The following is a 19865-nucleotide window of genomic DNA, read 5'->3' as shown; positions in this document are numbered from 1 at the left end:
CACTATTTAAATGGAACTATAAACAAAGGCAATATGAAAGCACATTTGGGGCTGAGTGTGATACCACATGCTTGCAATCCCAGTACTTGGGGAGCAGAAGGAAGGAAGAAAATTATAAATTTGAGGTCAGCCTAGGCCACACAGTAAGTTCCAGGTCAGCTTAGGATACAAGAATGACTGAAGAGGAGCAAAGCATCTTTGGGAAATGGGATCTGCGTTTCTCTCTGGCTGCTATCCTACAGTCCAACACATGTCTAACTAGGGCCGTTTCCTCGGCAGAGACATCTGTAATTAGCTTCTGCCACCTTTCTGGACATGGCTTCCTGACTGTGCCCTCCTGGCAGCTGGGTCACCACTAACAGGCAACCAGCCGGCCTGTTTTCTCGGCAGTCACTCTTTCAACAAATATTTGAGCATGAACTCAGGGCCAGACATTGTGCAAGGCCTGGAGATGCATAAGATCTCTGCTCTCAAAATTTACAAAACCAGGCCAGGTGGGCTTTAGACAGCATTAAGCAAGAGGGAAGGAGGCTCACTCAGGAAGTAGAGACGGCCTCACTGACTCAAGCCACACCTGAGGATTTATGTGCATATATTCAGAGCTGAGAATCAGGGCCAGGTTACTCCATGCTATAGACTGCTTGACAACTTCCTGTTAATTTGATTTCTACCCTCATCATTTGTGCCTGTCATCACCAAGTCCTTTAGGTCACCTTAGACACAAGGGTCACCCTCCCAGAGGCACCGTAACCTGTTAGTCTGTCCATCTGTTAGTTTCTCTTGGGCACCCTGGCAGTCAGGATGCCTCCGTGCCTTGTCTCTCTGGCTGAGTGATGCGTTTTGTTATCTCACGTGTGTTAAGCACATGCTCTGCCACTGTCTGTAGGTCCCCAGAGACAGGTTTTCCAAATGCTCTAGGCATGGTCCTACCAGTGTAAGGTGGGAGGGCTCACCCAGGGAAGAAACAAAGACCTGCTTAAGGTATATTGTATTTGTGTGTTGTACATTTCTTTTTCTGGATTTTTTGAGATAGGGTTTCTCTGTGTAGTCCTGGCTGTCCTGGGATTCACTCTGTAGACCACACTGGTCTCAAACTCAGAGATCTGCCTGCCACACCCTCCTGATTTCTGGGGTTAAAGGTGTACACCACTACCTCTGGGCTATCTTTAAGCCTTTGTTTTTGTTTGGTGGTGTATTGTAACTTTTATTTTCACCATCTCATTCTCTAACTTCTCGTTCCTTTGACTCAATGGTTTTAATTTCTACAGATCTGTGAATTCTCTTGTTTTCTTTCAGTTGCTGATCTTGTCTTATTTCCACTGTAATCAAAAAGGGATTTCTTGCAACTTTTAAGACAAACATTCATCTGCAGCCTAGTACCTGCTCTGCCTGTGGAACGTGTGTGCTCAGTGATAAGTACACTCTGGCTGCTGGGTGAGTGCTCTGTCTAACCTGCTGCTCTAACAGTTGTGCTGAGCCTTTTGCCTTAGCGACCTTAGCTGGTTGTTGCTTTTTATGTTTTGAGCTCTTTTGTTTATTTTGAGGTAACTCTCATGTAGCCTAGGCTGGCCTTGAACTTACTACACAGTTGAGGCTGCCTTAAACTCTTGATCCTTCTAAGTGCTGGGATGCTCGTGCCTGGCTCCTGTCTGGATGTCCTATCCATTACTGGAGTAGACTGAAATCAGCACCATTGCTGTAAACGGTCTGTCTGGGACTCTGTGTCAGCTGTGCATGCTTACAGCTAAGAATGGCATCACTATGACCCTTTAATAACTTTGAAGTTTATTGTATGAGAATAATGAAGCCCTTCTGGCTCTCCTTCGGTTACTACATGCATGCAATACCTCTTTCTAGCAGAGCTTTTTTTTTTTTTGTCTCTCTGTGATTCTATATTTAAATTACCCATAAGGTAATTTGTTTTTATTTTAAAATTTTCAAGGTTTTATTTATTTTTATTTTTATTTTATGTATGAATGTTTGCCTGAACATAATATTTTGCTTGCATTAGTGCACCACAGGTGGTTGCTGGGAACTGAACCCAGGACCTCTGGAAGAGCAGCCTGTGCTCTTAACCGCTGAGCCATCTTGCCAGCCCCCAGGCAATTTATTTTTATCTTATGTGTATGGTGCTTTGCTAGCACGCATGTCTATACAGCACACGTGTGCAGTGCTCATGAAGGCCAGAAGAGAAGAGGATGTTAGTCCCCCTAGAACCAGAGTTAGAGACGGCTGTGAGCTGCCACATGGGCGCTGGGAACTAAACCTTGGTCCTTTGCAAGGGCAGCCAGTGCTCTAAACCGCTGAGCCATTGCTCCAGGCACCATAGTGCTGTCTAAAGTGTCCTGTAGAAGGCATTCAGATAACTCATGTGTTTAATCTACCAGTCTCTCCTCCTTTTTAAAATTGATTTTTTTAAAATCATTTTTATTTTATGTGCACTGGTGTTTTGTCTGCATGCATGTCCATGTGAAGGTACCAGATCCCCTAAAACTGGAATTACAGACAGTTGTGAGTTGCCATGTGGTAACTGGGAATTGAACCCAGTTTCTTTAGAAGAGCAGCCAGTCTTAACCACTGAGCCATCTCTCCAGCCCCAAGTCTTCTCTTTTAATAGGAAAGCTTAGTTTATTTCATTTAATGAGATTACTCATAAAGGATATTCTTAGGCCATTTCATTGTTTATTTTCTATATATTATTTGGTTTTTGCTCCTAAATTCTTTCATCACTAGCTTTTTGCCTTAAAAATTATTTAACTGCACAGTGCTAGCATGCACCTTTAATCCCATTACTGGGGAGGCAAAGGCAGGTGGAGCTCTGAGTTTAAGACTGGACTAGTCTCCAGAGTGAGTTCCATGACAGCCAGGCCTGTTACACTGAGAAAACCTTCCTCGGGAAAATACTATTTAGTCATTGACTTTCACAGTAAGCCATTTTGATTCCCTCCTTTCCTTCTCTATAGATATTTGGGCTGAGGGGGTTGAGAAAGGGTCTCACAGCCCAAGCTGGCCTCAAAACTGCTGCAAAGCTGAGATGGTGTGGAGTTTTCCCCAGGATCTACATTTATTGTGTATGGTTTTTTTCTTGTCTATAAATCTGTATAGCATGTGTGTGCATATCAGAAGAGCTGATAAAAGGACATCAGATCTCCATATAACTGAAGTTAAAGGCAATTGTGAACTGCCACGTAGGGTACTGGGAACCAACCTCGGTCCTCTATAAGAAAAACTGTATTTAAGCACTGACCCATCTCTTCAAACTCTGGTCTTGAATTCTTGATCCTCCTACCTCTCTACCTCCTGAGTGTAGGATTGTGGGTATATACCACCATATCCAGCTCAGACGGGTTTTAGGTTTTGTGGACTGGAGATTGAACTTAGTGCCTCTCATGGGCCTTTACCGCTGAGCAATGTCCTCTGCTCCATCTGTGTTTACAAATTACTGTAAGTCACCCTAGAGAGTTAAAATGTCAGTTGTAAGGATAAATGACCTACTCTGTATGATGTTACATAACTTTTCACATTTACTTTTTCGTGTGTGTGTGTGTGTGTGTGTGTGTGTGTGTTCGTGTGCGCGCACGCACACTCGAGTGCATGCACTCGCGTGCGTGTGCACACGTGCCCCACATCGCATATGTATGTGTAGGTACAGGTCAGAAAACAACTTGGAGGAGATGACTTTTTCTACGACGTGTGTCCTGGGGATTGAACTCAGGATAATTAGACTTGGGGGCAAACACCACTATCTGTGGAGTCATTTTGCCAGCCCAAAACAATGTTTGTTGAGCTGGACTCAAACTCAGAGTTTTGCTTGCCTCTGCCTCCCAAGTACTGGGATTGAAAGAGCAGACTGTGCACCCAGCCGAGAATAATGCTGTCCAGCGGGGATTCAACAGCAGGAGTGGCAGGCATAAGAGAATATCAGCACCAAAGGTGAAACAACTCAATCAGCACTGGTAAGGCATCAGTTTGCTCAGCGTTTGTTTATCCCTCCCTGCTATCAGGGCAGCCCTGGCGCCTGAATCCAGGGCCTTCCGCAAGGCAGGGAAGCGCTTTAACAGTAAGCTATATTCTCAGCCCTCTTTTTACCTTCCATTTTGAAACAGGGTCTCACTAAGTTTCCCAGGCTGGCCTTGAACTTTTGATACAGTTTTGATACTGAGAGACTCCCTGATTGCAGCCCTCAAACCACTTCCTTGTATATAAGCAGTTTTGGAAAAGTTCAAACTCCTCCATATGGCTTACAGGGTCCGATTAGTACAAGAACCCGCCTCTCTTACTCTGCCCTGACTGATACCCTGCACCCCGAGGCCACATGTTTCTGCTATCCCTGTACAGCCTTCTGCCTCCACCAGGCCACCTAAGATGTGCCAGGGATTGGCAAACCCTAGACTCACCCTTTCTGCTCTTTCTGGGTATGCTGGCCCAACTTTCAATGGCCACTACTTGCCCCTCTTTGCCTGAAAATGTTCTAGTGCTGTTGGGAGGCTGTCTCAGTGGCCTCAGCACTGGAGGTCACTGGAGGTCAATGCTAGTGGATGACCTAGCACCCAACCAATGGCTAATGCTGCTGCTTACAGCCTAGAAGTCAAAGCTAGCAATGGCCTACTTTTATTTAGTTTTTGGTGCTCTATGCATACAAGGCACACATTACCATGGCCTGCTTTTTTTGCAGTCTGTCAGTTAAGAGTTTTTAAAAGTATTTTCTCTTATTTTTTAAGGGCTGTATAAAATAAACGAATAGCAATTTTAAAAGAAAAAAAAAAAAAAAAAAAAAAAACCCAAGGTAATCAAACAGAAAGTTGTACCAAAAAGCTTAAAATATTTCCTATCTGACCCTTTATGGAATGGAGAATCCCTAGCTAGGCCCCAGGGGAACGCTGTGAGGTCTGTTTACAGTGCTCCAGCTGCTCAGGGTGCTAAGCTGCTGGATGATGGGCTTCCCAGCTATCTCCTGCCCCCACGCTCATCTCAGCCTGAATATAAGTTACTCAAGTTCAAAGGCTTCTCTCAGAGGAAGCCTAACCTAAAACTTCTGTCTTATAAATGAAGGCAAGTCCAACAGTGAGGTACACTGTGGCCTTGAAGTACAAGCTCAAGCCTCTTCCCTCTTCCCAGGGTCAGGTCCCAGCCACCAGCTACCCTGTCCCTTAATCCCAGAGCCCACTTCCTCCTTGCCCAGGTGCTGTATCTGCTGTGACACTCTGGCAGAGGACTGAGGGCAAAAGCAAGGCAGAGTAGGCACAGGGGTGTCTCCAGGACAGCAGCCCCACGGTGGACATCTCAGCCTGTTCCTTGCTCCCAATCAAATGTATTTTGATGGTATTTTCCTCTTGGTTTTTGAATAAGCATCCCTGCATTTCCATGTAAGGGTGAGCCCCATCAACCACACCAGCAGCCTAGCTCTCCACTCTTCCCTTTCCACTCCCCAATTATCTCTGCTGAGATTAGGACACAGGAGACACCTCAGCCAAGAAATGATCCAAGATGTCACATGAGACACCTTCCTGGAAATAACAAAGGTGGGAGATTCATGTTCTCATTCTAGTTTATTTATTTATTTTGTTGTCTTTGTTTTTCAAGACAGGGTTTCTCTATGTAGTCTTGACTGTTCTAGAACTCTGTAGACCAGGGTGGCCTTGAACAAGAGATCTACCTGCCTCTGCCTCTCAAGTACTGGGATTAAGGTTGTGTGGCACCAATTCTCAGCTATCTAATTTTTTTTTAAGTAATTAAAATTTATTTTATATGTGCAAGTGCTTTGCCTGCGTATGTGTGTGAGTGCTTGAGTGTCTGTGCTCACAAAATACCAGAAGAATCCCAGGAGCTGAGGTCACAGATGGTTGTGAGCAGCCATGTGAGTAATCAAACCTGGGTCCTCTGCGAGAGCACCGAGTGCTCTTAAGTGCTGGGTCATCTCTCCAGCCTTCTGCTTTTGTTCATGAGACAAAGTCTTACTGCACAGCCCTGGCTATGCAGAGCATGATGGCCTTGATCTCCCCACCTCTGCCTCCTAAGCACTGTGACTACAAGTGTGACCCCCAAACCCAGCTCACAAATTTGTCCCCACTTCCCAGGGGTGAACAACACAAGACTAGGAGAGTTGGGTAATAAAAGCCTCAAGGGCTTTCCTCCTATTTCCCCCTCTTCTTGAGTAAACTGAGGTGATAAAGCAGTCTGTGATTTCCTACAAGCTTTGGGGAGCTGCTGCTGCTGTTGTTTTGGTTTTTAACAGGGTCTGTATGTAAGACCAAAAGAAATTTTTGCTTTGAATGTTCAACTGGGCAGTGTCATGGAGCAGTCTTAAGAGCTGGCCACTGGGCCCCTTCAGAGTCCAGGCTTTAGAGCAGAGGTCAGGGTGCTTTGAAACTTTGATCTCAGCCACTCTGGCTGACCTAACCATAAACACAGACAGGCTTAAGGTACTCTGATTTTCTTTTCTTACTGTGAAAAGAACATATAAATGCCTAAGCAGAGAAAGAAGCAAACTGCTACACAGCCATTGGGTGACCCCAAAGGTAATCATAGAACAGCCTGAGGTGTGGAAAGAAAGAGACAAAAACAGGCCACTACAGCTGAGATACACAACCCCAGCTTAAGGTATCAGTCACTCTCCTGAAAGGAAAATCAAGAGGGAAAGGGACCATATCTGTTTTCAAATTCCTGAAAGACAGTCATCCTCAGGAGGCTTAGTACACCTTCATCATGATACCAACTTCCTCTCCAAACTGAATCCTATGTAGTCTTATACTTTTCTGTCCTCACAGTGCAACACACACACACACACACACACACACACACACACACACACACACACACACACACAAAGTGTCCCTCTGAGCTGCGCCACCCCCTTGGGTCCTAGTAGCCTAACCTCTAGGAAATATAAATACAATTTCTGCTACAATGTCTATTTGCTACAAATTTCATCAGATTTCCCTAGGGGAGGGAATTTAACAGTCCTTCACCTAGGATGCGGGCAGGAGGGAACTTACTGAAGCCCACTTACAGGGTCAGCACTCAAGCTATCCTCAGCACCAGTCAGACCCCTGGTGTTGTCTGATGCACCTGACTCCTATATACACAGCCCCTCAATCCCTGATTCTTCAGCCTGATGGAGAAAGCCACACTCAGAAGCCCTCATTAGTCACCACGCCTTGAGTCCTGCTCTGTCCCTTTTGGAGGGGACTTGGTGGTGAACGGGGTAAACACAGCTACATTGCTATGGCTCAGGTAACTACTGGCTCTCAGGAGGGAGAGTAAGTGCAGAGGTCCTCTGGGTCTTAACAAATCTAAGGAATAAAGAGCGGCAGTTAAGTGGAGCCTGACTATCTAACACAATCACTAACAGCTGGCTGCCATCCATGCTTTGCTTCCTCTAGGCACCTCAAGGCTCTGTCAGAAAGGGAGTTGTTCCAACAGAAAAACTTCCTAGAATAGAAAATGACATTGGGGTTTGTATGCCTAAGACAAGATCTCAATGAGCTCCTGTCAGGTAGAAGGGAAAGAAGTAAGGGCATCTCTACTTTATGGCTCAGACAAAGCAGACCATCTCCAAAGCCCTACGTGCTAAAGCACCAAGAAAACAAGGGCCACACACTGCCTAGACTACACTCACTATATGGCTAAACAAAACACAGTTCTACAGTGTTTTGACACTATAGTGCGTCACTTGGTAAAATTAGACACCACCAGCTCCCCTTCTGATATCAGTGTGAGAAATTGCCCAGGACCTCAAAAGCAGATCTGTGCTTCCAGAGTAGAGACACTAGTGCTTTACAGAAGGTCTATCTGGTTAGCCTGTGTGCTATTCATGCCAAATGTGTTAATATGCCAAAAGACATTCCGTTAAGGCTGCTGAGATGGCTCAGTGGGCAGGGCACCTGCTGACAAGATGGACTTGATTCCAACCAACTATTAGGCCCACATGGTGCACACAAGTTTTCTTCTGACTTTTACACAAGCACAGAAACTAAATAAATAAAAATATAGTGAACAGCTTTTAAAGATACCCCAGTAGCTTGCCATATAAATGGAGAAGTAGTTCATCCTCAAAAAATATTTTTGGGGGAACGTAGTGTGGGGGCACACACCTTTAATCTCCATACTAGGGAGGCAGAGGCAGGCAGATCAAGGTGAACTCCAGGTTCACCTGGTCCCCTACAGTTCCAGGTACACACAAATGTTTAGTGCTTTCCAGTGTGTTGTTCCCAGGCTTGGGGACCTGTCACCAAAACATCATCAATGAAAATCCACTATACTTAGCCCACCTTCCATATGGTTCTGCCAGTACACATGTCTGAGAACCTGCCTTACCCTATAAGATTCCATATAGTTCTGATACTACTGTATGTCTCAAAACCCGCCTAACCCTAAAAACAAGACCTAGAGAAGCAGAACACCAGAGAGGTCAGTTACCAGAGAATTTTGATTTTTTTGCTTGTTTTTAAAAAAACAGCCAGTACTCCTCACAGCACTCCTAATTCATCATGCAACATGTGCCAGTGTAAGTATTTTATAATAGGCAGTACAGTTTCGTAGATTGTAAACACCAATATACACTGAGCCAGAATGAAAAGAGGAAGAAACAGAGGCAAAGGCATGAACCAGGCATGTCACTGAACTCCCATCCCTTGTGGAATGAAGAGATAACTGAACCATTTCCTAAGTACTGAGAGGATAAATGAGAAAATTATATTCCTGACTTGGCACCAGGGAGGAAGCTCTCGATGAATGATACTCATCTTTCCTTACTGTAAACTAGGGGAAGTCTGGGATAATTTATAACAGGAGGGTCAGTCATGAGCCACACTTGTAGCACAGCACTGTATACAATGAATCTGGAAAAACATTTTTTATGCTAGGAACCTAGAGCTTTGAGCACACCAGACAAAGCTCTACCATTGAACCATACCCAAGCCTGGAAAATACTTTTTTTTCCCCTAGCGAAAATGATATTAAGGTAGGTTCTTTACATGGCTGAAAATGTCTTCTGGTTCAAGAGGCCACCTTGCATCAAGCCCCACATTGTACAAAGTCACAGTCTTCGGGCTTCTACAAGGCCTGTGAAAGACAGGCAAGAAACACAAGCATCCGTGGCTTTTACCACAGACCTTGTCATACAGCAGGGCCCAAGAAGTAATAAGGGATCAGAAGACAGCTGTATATGAACATGAGAGAATGACAAGAGAAGCAAGTCTTTCGAGCTAGCCTGCAGGTGTCTAAGGATCTGTTCAAACGCACGTTCCCTTGTAGTACTCAGACCCTTGCTAGTCACACTAAAGGGAAAATGCCTTTGAACTCTCTACTATGTAGCTCCAGCGAGTATCTTATTAAGTCCCCACTATATAGAAATACACAGCGTCCAAGGGCTCCATCACAGTTAGGTATAGTGAAATCTGTTGTCACACTACACCGTTCTACCACATATGGAGCAAACGGAAAACATACCAGCAGGCTAAGATGCAGAGTCCTGTGAAGAGGATGATGGGAATGGGATAGGATGCACAGAGCAGCCCATGGTTGTAGAAGGCCTGAGATATCTTCTCACGAAGCCTTTCAGTCAGGGTCATCCTCAGCTAAGTCACCTTGTTGCCATCCCGGAAAGTGACCATGGATCAGCCCGGAAGATGCTGGATACCGCTGATAATGTACATCATCTGCAGGTATCTAACCAGAAAGGAGAAAAGTAAAGTAACATTAAGTACGTGGGGATTGGAAAGACGGCTCAGCAGTTAAAAGCACTGGCTGCTCTTCGAGAGGACCCAGGTTCAATTCCCGGACCCACATGGAAGCTCACAACTGTAACTCCAATTCCAGGGGATCCAAGTCATACATGCAAGCAAAATGCCAATACACATAAAAATTAGGTACTTGGTTCTATTCACCAAGACTGTTATGTGGCTAGAGACTGATCGGTTTCAAAATGTGTGAGGGTCTAAAGATGTGGGTCTCAATATAGGTGTGAGTGTGCATGCCCGCTTGCGTGCGTGCGCGCGCAGACACACACACACACACACACACACACACACACACACACACACACACACACACACACCCTTGGTACCTTTGTAAGTGTCTATAGACTGCTCTCTTGATGAAGGACCTAGCTCTCTATAGGTACTAAGGGAAAGGAGCTCATGGTAAAAACTGCAAGTTCCTCATTCATGTTGCTGTGAGAACAGAAGCTAGTGGTTAGAATAGCAAAGTCTGGAACACTGAGGAAGTTAAGTAAGTGGGTTTATAGTTGGGTATGAGATAACCAATCTAGGCAGATAAGAGATGGAGACCTTGGCCAGCTTTCTACCCCAAACGCTGGAGCAGTTGAGAAATATATATAAAACACCATTCCTTCATATGTCTTGTTTCAAATGCAACTAATCATAAAAACAAACTACATTTTAAGAAAGGATGCTTCTAACAAGAAACTCCTGCCCAGATCACCTCAGAGCATCCTATAGACAAGGAGCCAAACATGAGTCAACCAAGAAAGACTGCAGCTCCAAATGGTGGCTGGGATAAGAAGCAACACTCTACTATAGTAAAGCTACAGGCTAATCTCCTAGGTGTGGATATTCAGTTTAATTAAAGCACGTAAGATGTCTGTGAGGTCGGAGGTTAGTAGCAGACTAAGTGACTAGCAGCAAGTAGACAGTCAATGTCAGTAACTGACGGAGCTGCTAATGGAGGGAGAGGGGCTTCAGTCACTCCTGACACACATGTACACTGACTGCATAACTATCTTATGGGTCGGGCCAGGGGGACACATGCAGATCCTGTGGACCCCCATTGGCTACACCCATATGGCCCAGAGAACTAGCCAATCTCACAGCAGTTCCTTTGGTCTTCATCTGGTCTTCCCCATAGCCCTAGAAAACCTCAACTATGAAGTTCAGTGACTTCTTCCTCTCTTGAAAACCCCTCCCTCTTTCAGGAGTTCCTATCTGTTTTCCTTAATTTCTCATATTTCTTCAGTTTCTTACTTTTCTGTAATGATCATTAGTAAAACTTGTTTCTATTTTGCAAAGTCCCCCAAGCATCCACCTCTTTAGTTTTCAACAGCATGAGACAATGAACTTGGAGCAACTGTTTTACATGGATCTGTATGGCTGAGTGTCCAGCATCATAGGTGATTGGGTCACAACCCACATGGCTGTGAGGTCCTGTGGCTCTCATATACTGAATCACTCTCAGTCTAACCAAACAAGCCCAAGAACTTACCTTTTACCTCTAGTAAATTCTCAACCGTTTTCCATATTAGGATTTCTTTTTTTTTGTTTTTTCACACACTAAGTATCAATCCCAGGGCCTCCCAAATGCTCAGCAAATGCTGCCTATGACCCTCACATCCCAGCCCCATATTAGGCATTTATAAAAGACCACTCCCCAAGGGCATAAGCAAGCACACCTATATAACAGACAGCACCCTTCAGCTGGGTCCCTGCCCTCTTCTGTGCACAGGCCAGACTGAAAGCCTTAGAAAAACCTTGGCAAAGAAACGCACACCCCCAAAACACAGTCAACAGTGATTACTAATAAAGACTGTTCAGTAGGATACGTCCTCAACATAAAACACCAAAAATCTTAAGACCCTGAAATAACAGTCATCAAACTAAACTTACTCAGAGGCAGTGATATTGGCTTGCAATCTCTGTTCTTGGTTCCATAGTTGCTCCTTAGGAGCAAGAGCAAATAAATCTTACTGTTCCTGCCTGTCAGCATCTCCTTTTAAAGTAACACAGCCCACTGGAACTCACAGGCTCCTACTAAGTCCACAGGGCCAGCCTATCAGTCAAAGTCCACCATTTTGACTCCGGCCATACCAGCTAGGCCTCACTCTGTGGACACTGGCTTCTGAACAGAACAGAGGAGGAACTGGCTGTCACTGGTAGTTTGCATTCACCCCACAGAGATTGTTACTCCCAAGATCCCCAGGCTGTTTTGGCTTCAGTCCTTTCTGAAGACTGGCTCATCAACTTTTTTTTCCAGTCTATAAGCCACCCACCCCATAACCTTCCAATACGTCCTTTTTCTTGTCCTAAGTTCATTTAAGTTAATTTGCTATTTGCTACTAATTTTAAACTAGAAAATTCTTGCAGAATGCCAAGGTATCTAGAATTCTCTTTGTAGTATAGTTCTCTAGTGGGTTTAAAGTTCAAGTTCACTTCTACTCCATGTTGCCGTTCCCTTGGTCTGTGCTGTCGGGAACTTGCTCAGACAAGTGTCTAGGCTTGATTAAGCTCCCTGATGACGACCGAGGCTATAAGGATGACTCCTCAAGTGCCATAATCAGAAATCAGAAGCAAAAGGAGTCATATTGTAACTATTTCACAAATCAAAAGGAATGGCCACCGCACCTACTACCCTGGAAGCACTAGACTTTAGGAACACACTGAGTTTCTGGTCTAGGAACCTTCTCTCTGGGAATAAAAATTAGTGTCTGTAGGTCTCTTGGGAGTGAACCAAAGCAGCAGGTGAGTGCTGCTGACACTAGAAAAAAGAGTGCTCACAACTCCACTATTCAAGTGGTGTACACTCAAAAGACAGGTCACTGAAGTCTCCAGCAAATGACCTGTTCAACAGTGGGGTGTATACAGAGACCCCGAGGAAGCAACTTCTTGCTCCAACATCCCTCTATTCTCCCTCCAGCCCAAAAGCAAACGCAAAGAAATCCACCTGTCAGAGACACACTAGTAAGAGGTTCCCTGGAGACAGGGTACCTTAACTAACTGCCCAAATCTCTTCCCTTAAATATTTTCCAAGACCAAACCCTCCTGGATATTCTATTTCTAATCCTTGTCTCCGTCTATGGCCTTTCTTCTACACACATCAATCACCCAGGAAAGGGACCTGCCTCTGCAGTCTAGTCTTAGCCTAATAAGAGACAAACACTAAAACTGACATTCACTTTCATTCTGGAGCAAGTTTCACTGATACTACTTACACTAGCTGTTCATTTTCAGAGCATCTGGAAAACAAACCTAAATTTTAGTTCATGGCACAGTTCACCTACCTAAACCTAGGAAGAGGAGGTATTATCTACTCTATTACACAGGAGAAATTCTAACCCAAAACTGTTCCAAAGCAAAATTTATCCAACCTGAACCAATAACCTGTTTTTTCTACATTGCCCCAGAGTTACAGGTTACTGTAGATAAAAATCTACAGCCCTTCTCCCTGAACTTAAAGAGACAGTCTTGCCCTGGGGGCCTAAGTAGACTATGTTACATAAAACCTTTAAAAAAAAAAAAAAAAAAAAAAAAAGCTGGGTGTGGTGGCACGAGCCTTAAAATCCAGGAGGAGGAGACAGATGGATCTCTGAGTTCCATTTCTGAGACAGATATTTCTCTGAGGTAAACCAGACTAACCTGGTCTAACAGAGCACGTTCCAGAAAGGCTAGGATTACACCAAGAAACCCTGTTTTTTCTTTTTTTTTTTTTTTAAAAAAAAAAGACAACAACAAAAACATAAACAATTTTGTCTGTGCCTTTGGGGAAGAATATATATATAAAAAACCAAAGGAGCCTGTTATTAGAAACCCAAATTACAGTTGTTTGTATAAAGAAAAAAAAAAAAAAAAAAACAGTGCTAGCACAGGACAGAACTACCCAGGAGGCCTAAGAGGAGCAGTCCAGATAAAGTCACACCAAGGGGTTCAGAAGACAGAAGGCCCTATGAGAAGGATAAGTGTGTGAGCAGAGACAGGGAGCCCCTGATCTTGAACTCATCTCAAACAAGACTGTACATACAGAAGTTTGGAGAAACACATATACATGCGTATACATGGTCAACTAACATACTAAACAATCCATTTGCTGCCCTCTTCTAGAATACCTCATTTCCTTTAACCATGGAAGAAGTGGTCAGAGGTAAGGATGCTGAGATGTATAGTATAAAATTTCCAAGAAAGTGCTAAAACCAGGACCAGGGCTATCACTCAGTGAGAATACTTATCTCCCATGTAGGATGTTCTGGTACACCCCCAGCACTGTGACCCAGGCATGGTGGCACAGCCTGTGACCAGGAGCTCAGTAGGATCAGAGATTCAAGATTTGGCTAGTCAGCAAGTTCAAGACCAAGACTGAGTTCTTGTCTCAACCACCTGTCACCCAAAGTAAGTTACATTTATTTTCCAAACTACAATTAGATACACACAGCATCATCCATCATCCTAGACAATGCAACCCACTGTCATGTCTTTTTCTAGGATATGTATCTGTCTTCTCCTAGTTTTTAAATAAATTCTTATTTTTAATCGTGTGTGTCTGTGAGAAAGAGAGATCTAGAGTTGCAGGCACTTGTGAGGTACCATGTGGGTGCTAAGAACTGGACCTGGGTTCTCATGATGTGTGTCCTCTTGACTGCTATGTGTCTCTCCAGCCCAGAAACGTCTTATTTTCTAATGATATACTTGTAAATTGCTGAGTATGTTTTGAAAAAAAATAAAATATTAAGGTCAGGCACAATAGCTCATGGCCTATGATCACAGAACTTGGAAAGGAGATTGCTAAAAATTCAAGATTAGCCTGGTTCATACAGCAGGTTTCAGGCCAACTAGGGCTATACATAAGGAACCTGTTTAAGAAATAATAAATTCATATTCCATAATATAGCCCACCATTTAAAGTGCTCATAGAAGTCAACTTTGCTGTCCTGCCTACCAAGCATCACCACTGCGTAATGTCAGCCCTAAGAAAGCCATATGCCTATTTGCTACTGGTCCCTGTTGCCTTCCGCACTTCCAGCCTGACACACCGAGCCACTTCAGTCTCCACGGATTCGCCTGTTCTAGACATTTCCAGCAATGAGATTATCCAATGTCTATTTGTGAATGGCCTCGTCCATCCTGAGTTTTCAAGGCTGAACAATGCAATCATCACCATTCCATTCAGTTCCACTGTTGAGTAATACATCACTAAATGCAGAAGTCATATACTGCTTATCCATTCATCAGTTACCAGACATTGGGTAGTTTCTGCCACCACCCCCCGCACCCCCCCCCCCGTCCCCAACCAGCTATGGTGATAGTGCACTAATGAATATTCTTTTGTGCTTTTTAAAAACTAAATTTAATTTGGGGAGTATATTAGTTTTTAGAAGTGGTACTGCTTGGTTATAATGTAATTTTCTCCTAAAATGTGTATGTTCTACACTAAATCTGTGTGCTCCATCTGAGTTCATTTTGGATAAAATGTAAAGTTTAAATCTAGGTTTGTTCATTCATTTTCTGTCTCTCCCTAATTCCTCACAAGGACAGCAATTTACTTTAGGACCATCTGTTGAAGATTTCCACCTTTCCCCATTGAAGTGCCTTGGAAACTTGGCTAAAAAGTCAGTCAGATGTATGGGCAATAATCTGTTTTCAAGAGGCAGAAGCAAGATTTCTTGAGCTTGTAAGTTCAAAACCTGCCTAAGCAACATAAACAATATGCTAACTGTCCACCCCACCACCACCACCAAACTGGCCATTCCTGAATCTATTTCCAGATTTTCTACCTTTTTAGTGACTAATGCAACTACCAATTTTTTTTGTTTGTTCATTTTTTGAAAGAGAATATCTCACTGTATTGCTTTGGCCAGGCTGGTAGACTAGGTTTGCCTCCAAATCAAGAGATACATCTGCCTCTATCTTCCAAGTGTGGGGACTAAAGGTGTGTGCCACCGTGCCCAGCTGCGACTTTCAAATCCTGAAATGGATAGTGGTTCTTCATATGTCATTCTCTTGCCTATTTTTGTAATGCTGAGACTGAACCCAGGACCTTGGTCATACCAGGCAAGAATCGTGCCACTGAGCACCACTGAGCTACATCCCTAGTTTTGGTTTATCTGAGGCAGTGTCTTGACCTATACAGATCACACTGCCCTGAACTCTTAATTCTCCTGCCTCTGCTTACCTCTCTTTGCTTCAAACAAATTCTTTTAGCTGTTCTACCTTGTTTGCCTCTTCGAACATTAGTATGTTATGGAATAATTTTATCAACAGTCTCTATCCATGAAAATAATTCCATTATTCTTCTCCAAGATAGGGTCTCATTAGGACGTCCAGATTGGCTTTGAATTCTCAGTCCTCCTACCTCAACCTTCCAAGGGCTGTGATCACAGGCCTCATGCCACTGTGCTTGGCTTGCTGGATTTTTAAAAAGATTTTACTTTTAATCACATGTACATGTGTTGGGGGTTACACGTATGCACGTGTAGCTACCCATGTAGTCCAGCAGCATCAAGCCACCTAAGGCTGGTGCTAAGAACTGAACTCTGGTCCCTGGAAAAGCTATGTGCTCTTGAGCACTAAGCCTCAGATTTGGGTAAAAGTTACACTAAACCTGTACATCGTTTTGGGAAGAGCTAACATATTTACTACATTGAGAACTCAAATCCAAGTGCCTCTCCATTTGTATTTTTTCCTTTCTTTATTTAGCACTGGGTAGTTTTTAGTACACAGGATTTATACAATTCATATATATATATTTTTTTAAAAAACTCTTACAACTTTGGATTCCATTACTTGTATTTATTGGTTTCTCTATGATGACCTTTTAAAAATTAGGTGCATGCCAGAGACAACCAAATCCAGACAGCTGTCCCCTCTAGCCTTCACACAGACTTGCATGCCCATGTCTGCCTGTGCTTGCTCACACACAAGGGTATGCACACATTCACACAGGCACACATATATATGCACACACACACCTGGGCACATGATTTTTTAGGGGAAATATTGTTGAGCATGCCTTAACCCTACACTTGGGAAGATGGCGGCACTAACTACACAGGGACTTTGAGACCAACCTGGGCTACATAAGATGAAAAAAGAAAGGGGAAGGGGAGGAAAGGAAGGAAAGAAAAGATTATTTAAATGTATAAACCTATGTCCACAATCTTACTAAACAAAAATTTTAAATTTCAAAATATGGACAAGATTTATTCCTGGGTAGTGAAATTATGACTGATTTTTATTTTGTTTTTTTGAGTCCATTATCTTCTCCCCAAAGTAACTTAATACAAAATAGCAACTGTCGTATAGTAACAGTAGCAAAATCAGAAAATCAGAATAACAAAGCTGTAGTGCCAGGGCCACTGTTTGTTAGGTGATACCAAATACAAACATAAGCACTTCCCACACACTATTTGCTTGGTTCATCCCATTAGCTAGGTCAGAACAGAACCAAGATGAAGTTAGACCCTAGAGATGCACCTTACTGTCTCCCCAGTGGTAGAATTACAAGCACAGCTACAACACCTGCTTTTTACATGGGCTAGAGACAGACCCAGGCTCCTGTCCTTACACAGTACTTTACCAACTGACTGTCGTCCCCTCCCCTACTTCACTATCTATAGCATTTCAGCTCTGTAACCACACACGCTCCGGAGTAAAATTTACAAGTTGCAAAACCAAGCAACAAGAATACTGAGGCTACAGAACCCTAGAGAATCCAGTGAATAGCAGAATAACCCAACAGAGGTATCCTAGCTACAGTACCATCTCCACTATATTTGGTATCAATTAGCAAACTCAGCTATCTTCTATTCTTCCTCGAAAGCACTTATAGCCAATAAAGACCGATTTTTTGTTTGCTTATTTGATTTGGATTTTTGGAGGTTTTTTTTTTTTTTTTTTTTTGGTTTGGTTTTGTTTTGTTTTGGTTTGGTTATTTTAGCACAATTTGGTCTTGAAAGTGTCTTAAAGGCCCATGTGTTTAATCTGTAGTCTAAGGACAGTGCTATTGGGAAGTGATGTAACCTTTGAGAGACAGTAAACTGGAAAGTCTTCTAGTCACTGGGGCAGGTTCTTGAAGGGAATCCTGGGACCCCAGCCTCTCTTCATTTTCTTTTGCTTCCTGGTAATAAAGGAAACAGGTAGGCTCTCTCCCACATGCTTCCACTATGATATGCTGCCTCTACAGGCCACAGAGCAACTCAGCTGTGGAATGGGACCTGTCAAAATGGGGTAGAGCATGGTGACTACTGACTGTAACCCCAGTACTCAAATAGGCTGAACCAGAAAGATCCAGAGTTCCAGACTGTCCAGAGCTACTGAATGAGAACAAGTCTCAAGAGAGGTGGGGGAGGGAGGAGTAGGGAGGGAGGAGTAGGGAGGGAGGAGTAGGGGGGGGAGGAGAAACACTTGGCTACTTAAAAAAAAGTTATTTTAAGGTATTTTGTTGTAGTGACAGAAGGTTCACTAACACATTTATCAAAAGAAAATGTAATAGAACCCAAGAGATGGTTCAATAGGTTTAAATGCTTGCTCTACAAGTATGGTGTTTGATCCCTGGACTCCTGGTGGGAGGAGAAGGCCTATCATGAAATGTTGTCCTCTGTTTCCACATGCACACCATGCATGGACAAACACACAAACACACACACACACACACCACAATAAATTGAATAAATAAATTAAGAGAGGGGTGCTTCATTCATCCTGTCTTTCGAAAATATCCCAGCCTAAAATCCCCCTCACCTGGTACTTTTTAAATTTATAAGTGTGTTCAAGAGCCACGATAGGCACACGCACACACACACACACACACACACACACACACACACACACACACACAGAGCATGGAACAAATGTGGAGGTCAGAGGTCAGCTTTTGTGGAATTAGTTCTGCCCCTTCACCTTTGTGTGGGTTCCGAGGCGAAGTCAGGTCCTCAGGCTGTGCAGCCAGTGCCTTACCCTCAGAGCCACCTGCAGTCCTCTTTGTTTACTCCTTCCCTGTACCAAGGACTTTTAGAGAATCGTCCCCAGTCCATCAGCAGCACCCAAGAGCTTATCAGAAAGGTAAATCATTAGGCCTACCAGTTCTGGTGAGAGGCAGAAAAGTGTACTAGGAAAGGCCCAACCACACCACGCTCTTAGGGAAACATTCCCCACCAATCTGAGAGCCCTAGAGTTGCCAAATTAACTCTGATGGAAATATATTTACCAAATACTAAACTGACAATTGGGGCAGGTAAATCTCCACAATCCCCAGCCTGCACAATGCTAATGGTTATTAATTTTGCTGTCCACATTTGCCCCCCCACATCTGGCTCATCTTCCAACCATACCAATAGGGACATTAAAATTAAAATTAAAGATCTGCTTATGTTGGACACCCTGCATACAAAAGCTTTAAATATCTGTCTACTGGCTGCATATCTTTTTGATGAGCTCACACTTTACAAAATATATTGGAACCCCTATGTCGGATCCCCTAGAATTGGAGCTATGGGTGGTTATGAGTCACTTTCTGAGTCCCTGGAACTAGAAACCAGCATCCTATGCAAAAACAGTACATACTCTTAACTGCCAAACCAACTCCAGCCCCAATATTCCCATTCTAAAAGGGAAAAACCATGGTACAGAAAGAAGGGCCAAATATCAGACCCTGTGACATCAAACCAGAAATGATTTGGCTTAAAAGAACAACCTGCTCCTATGGTCTTGCTGGCCACAGCCCACAAGACGTCTCTCTCAGGCCTGTTCTGCTCTCTCCCATGCGTTTCCTTGGGAGACATTCCAGGTTCTTGGCATCTCCAGCTCCATTCACAACTATATTCACTGCACCCTCGAGGACGACCCATGGGGACCCTGACCCTGACATACACTCCTTGGCCCTTCAGGCTTACTCACTGAGCCATCTGCAGTCCACTTTACTTCCCTTCATTGTAATAAATAAATAAATAAATAAATAAAAATCCATTCTTTTTTGGTGTTGCTATTTTGGGGGTTTGGGGATTTTTGGATTGTTTGTTTTGAGACTGGGTTTCACTGTGTAGCCCCGGCTGACAAGAATTTACTCTCTTAACCCGGCTGGCCTCGAACTCAGAGATATGCCTGCTTCTGCCTCCAGAGTACTGGGATTTAAAGGAGCAATGGCTC

General features: G+C 43.6%; 1 protein-coding gene across 1 annotated transcript in view; it reads right to left on the bottom strand.

Annotated features, from left to right (window-relative positions):
• Positions 1-19865, bottom strand: part of SCAP (SREBF chaperone) — a 53892-nt gene that overhangs the window by 26005 nt on the left and 8022 nt on the right. The window contains exon 2 of the mRNA XM_080934721.1: positions 9451-9669. Within this exon, the coding sequence (XP_080790847.1) occupies positions 9451-9572 (122 nt within the window). The 5' untranslated portion in view covers positions 9573-9669. The remainder of the gene's footprint in view (positions 1-9450; positions 9670-19865) is intronic.

Source organism: Micromys minutus (genome assembly GCF_963924665.1).
Source record: "Micromys minutus genome assembly, chromosome: 21".
Classification (NCBI taxonomy): Eukaryota; Metazoa; Chordata; class Mammalia; order Rodentia; family Muridae; genus Micromys; species Micromys minutus.
The sequence above is the reverse complement of the archived record's forward strand: the minus strand, read 5'-3'. Positions and strand labels throughout refer to the sequence as shown.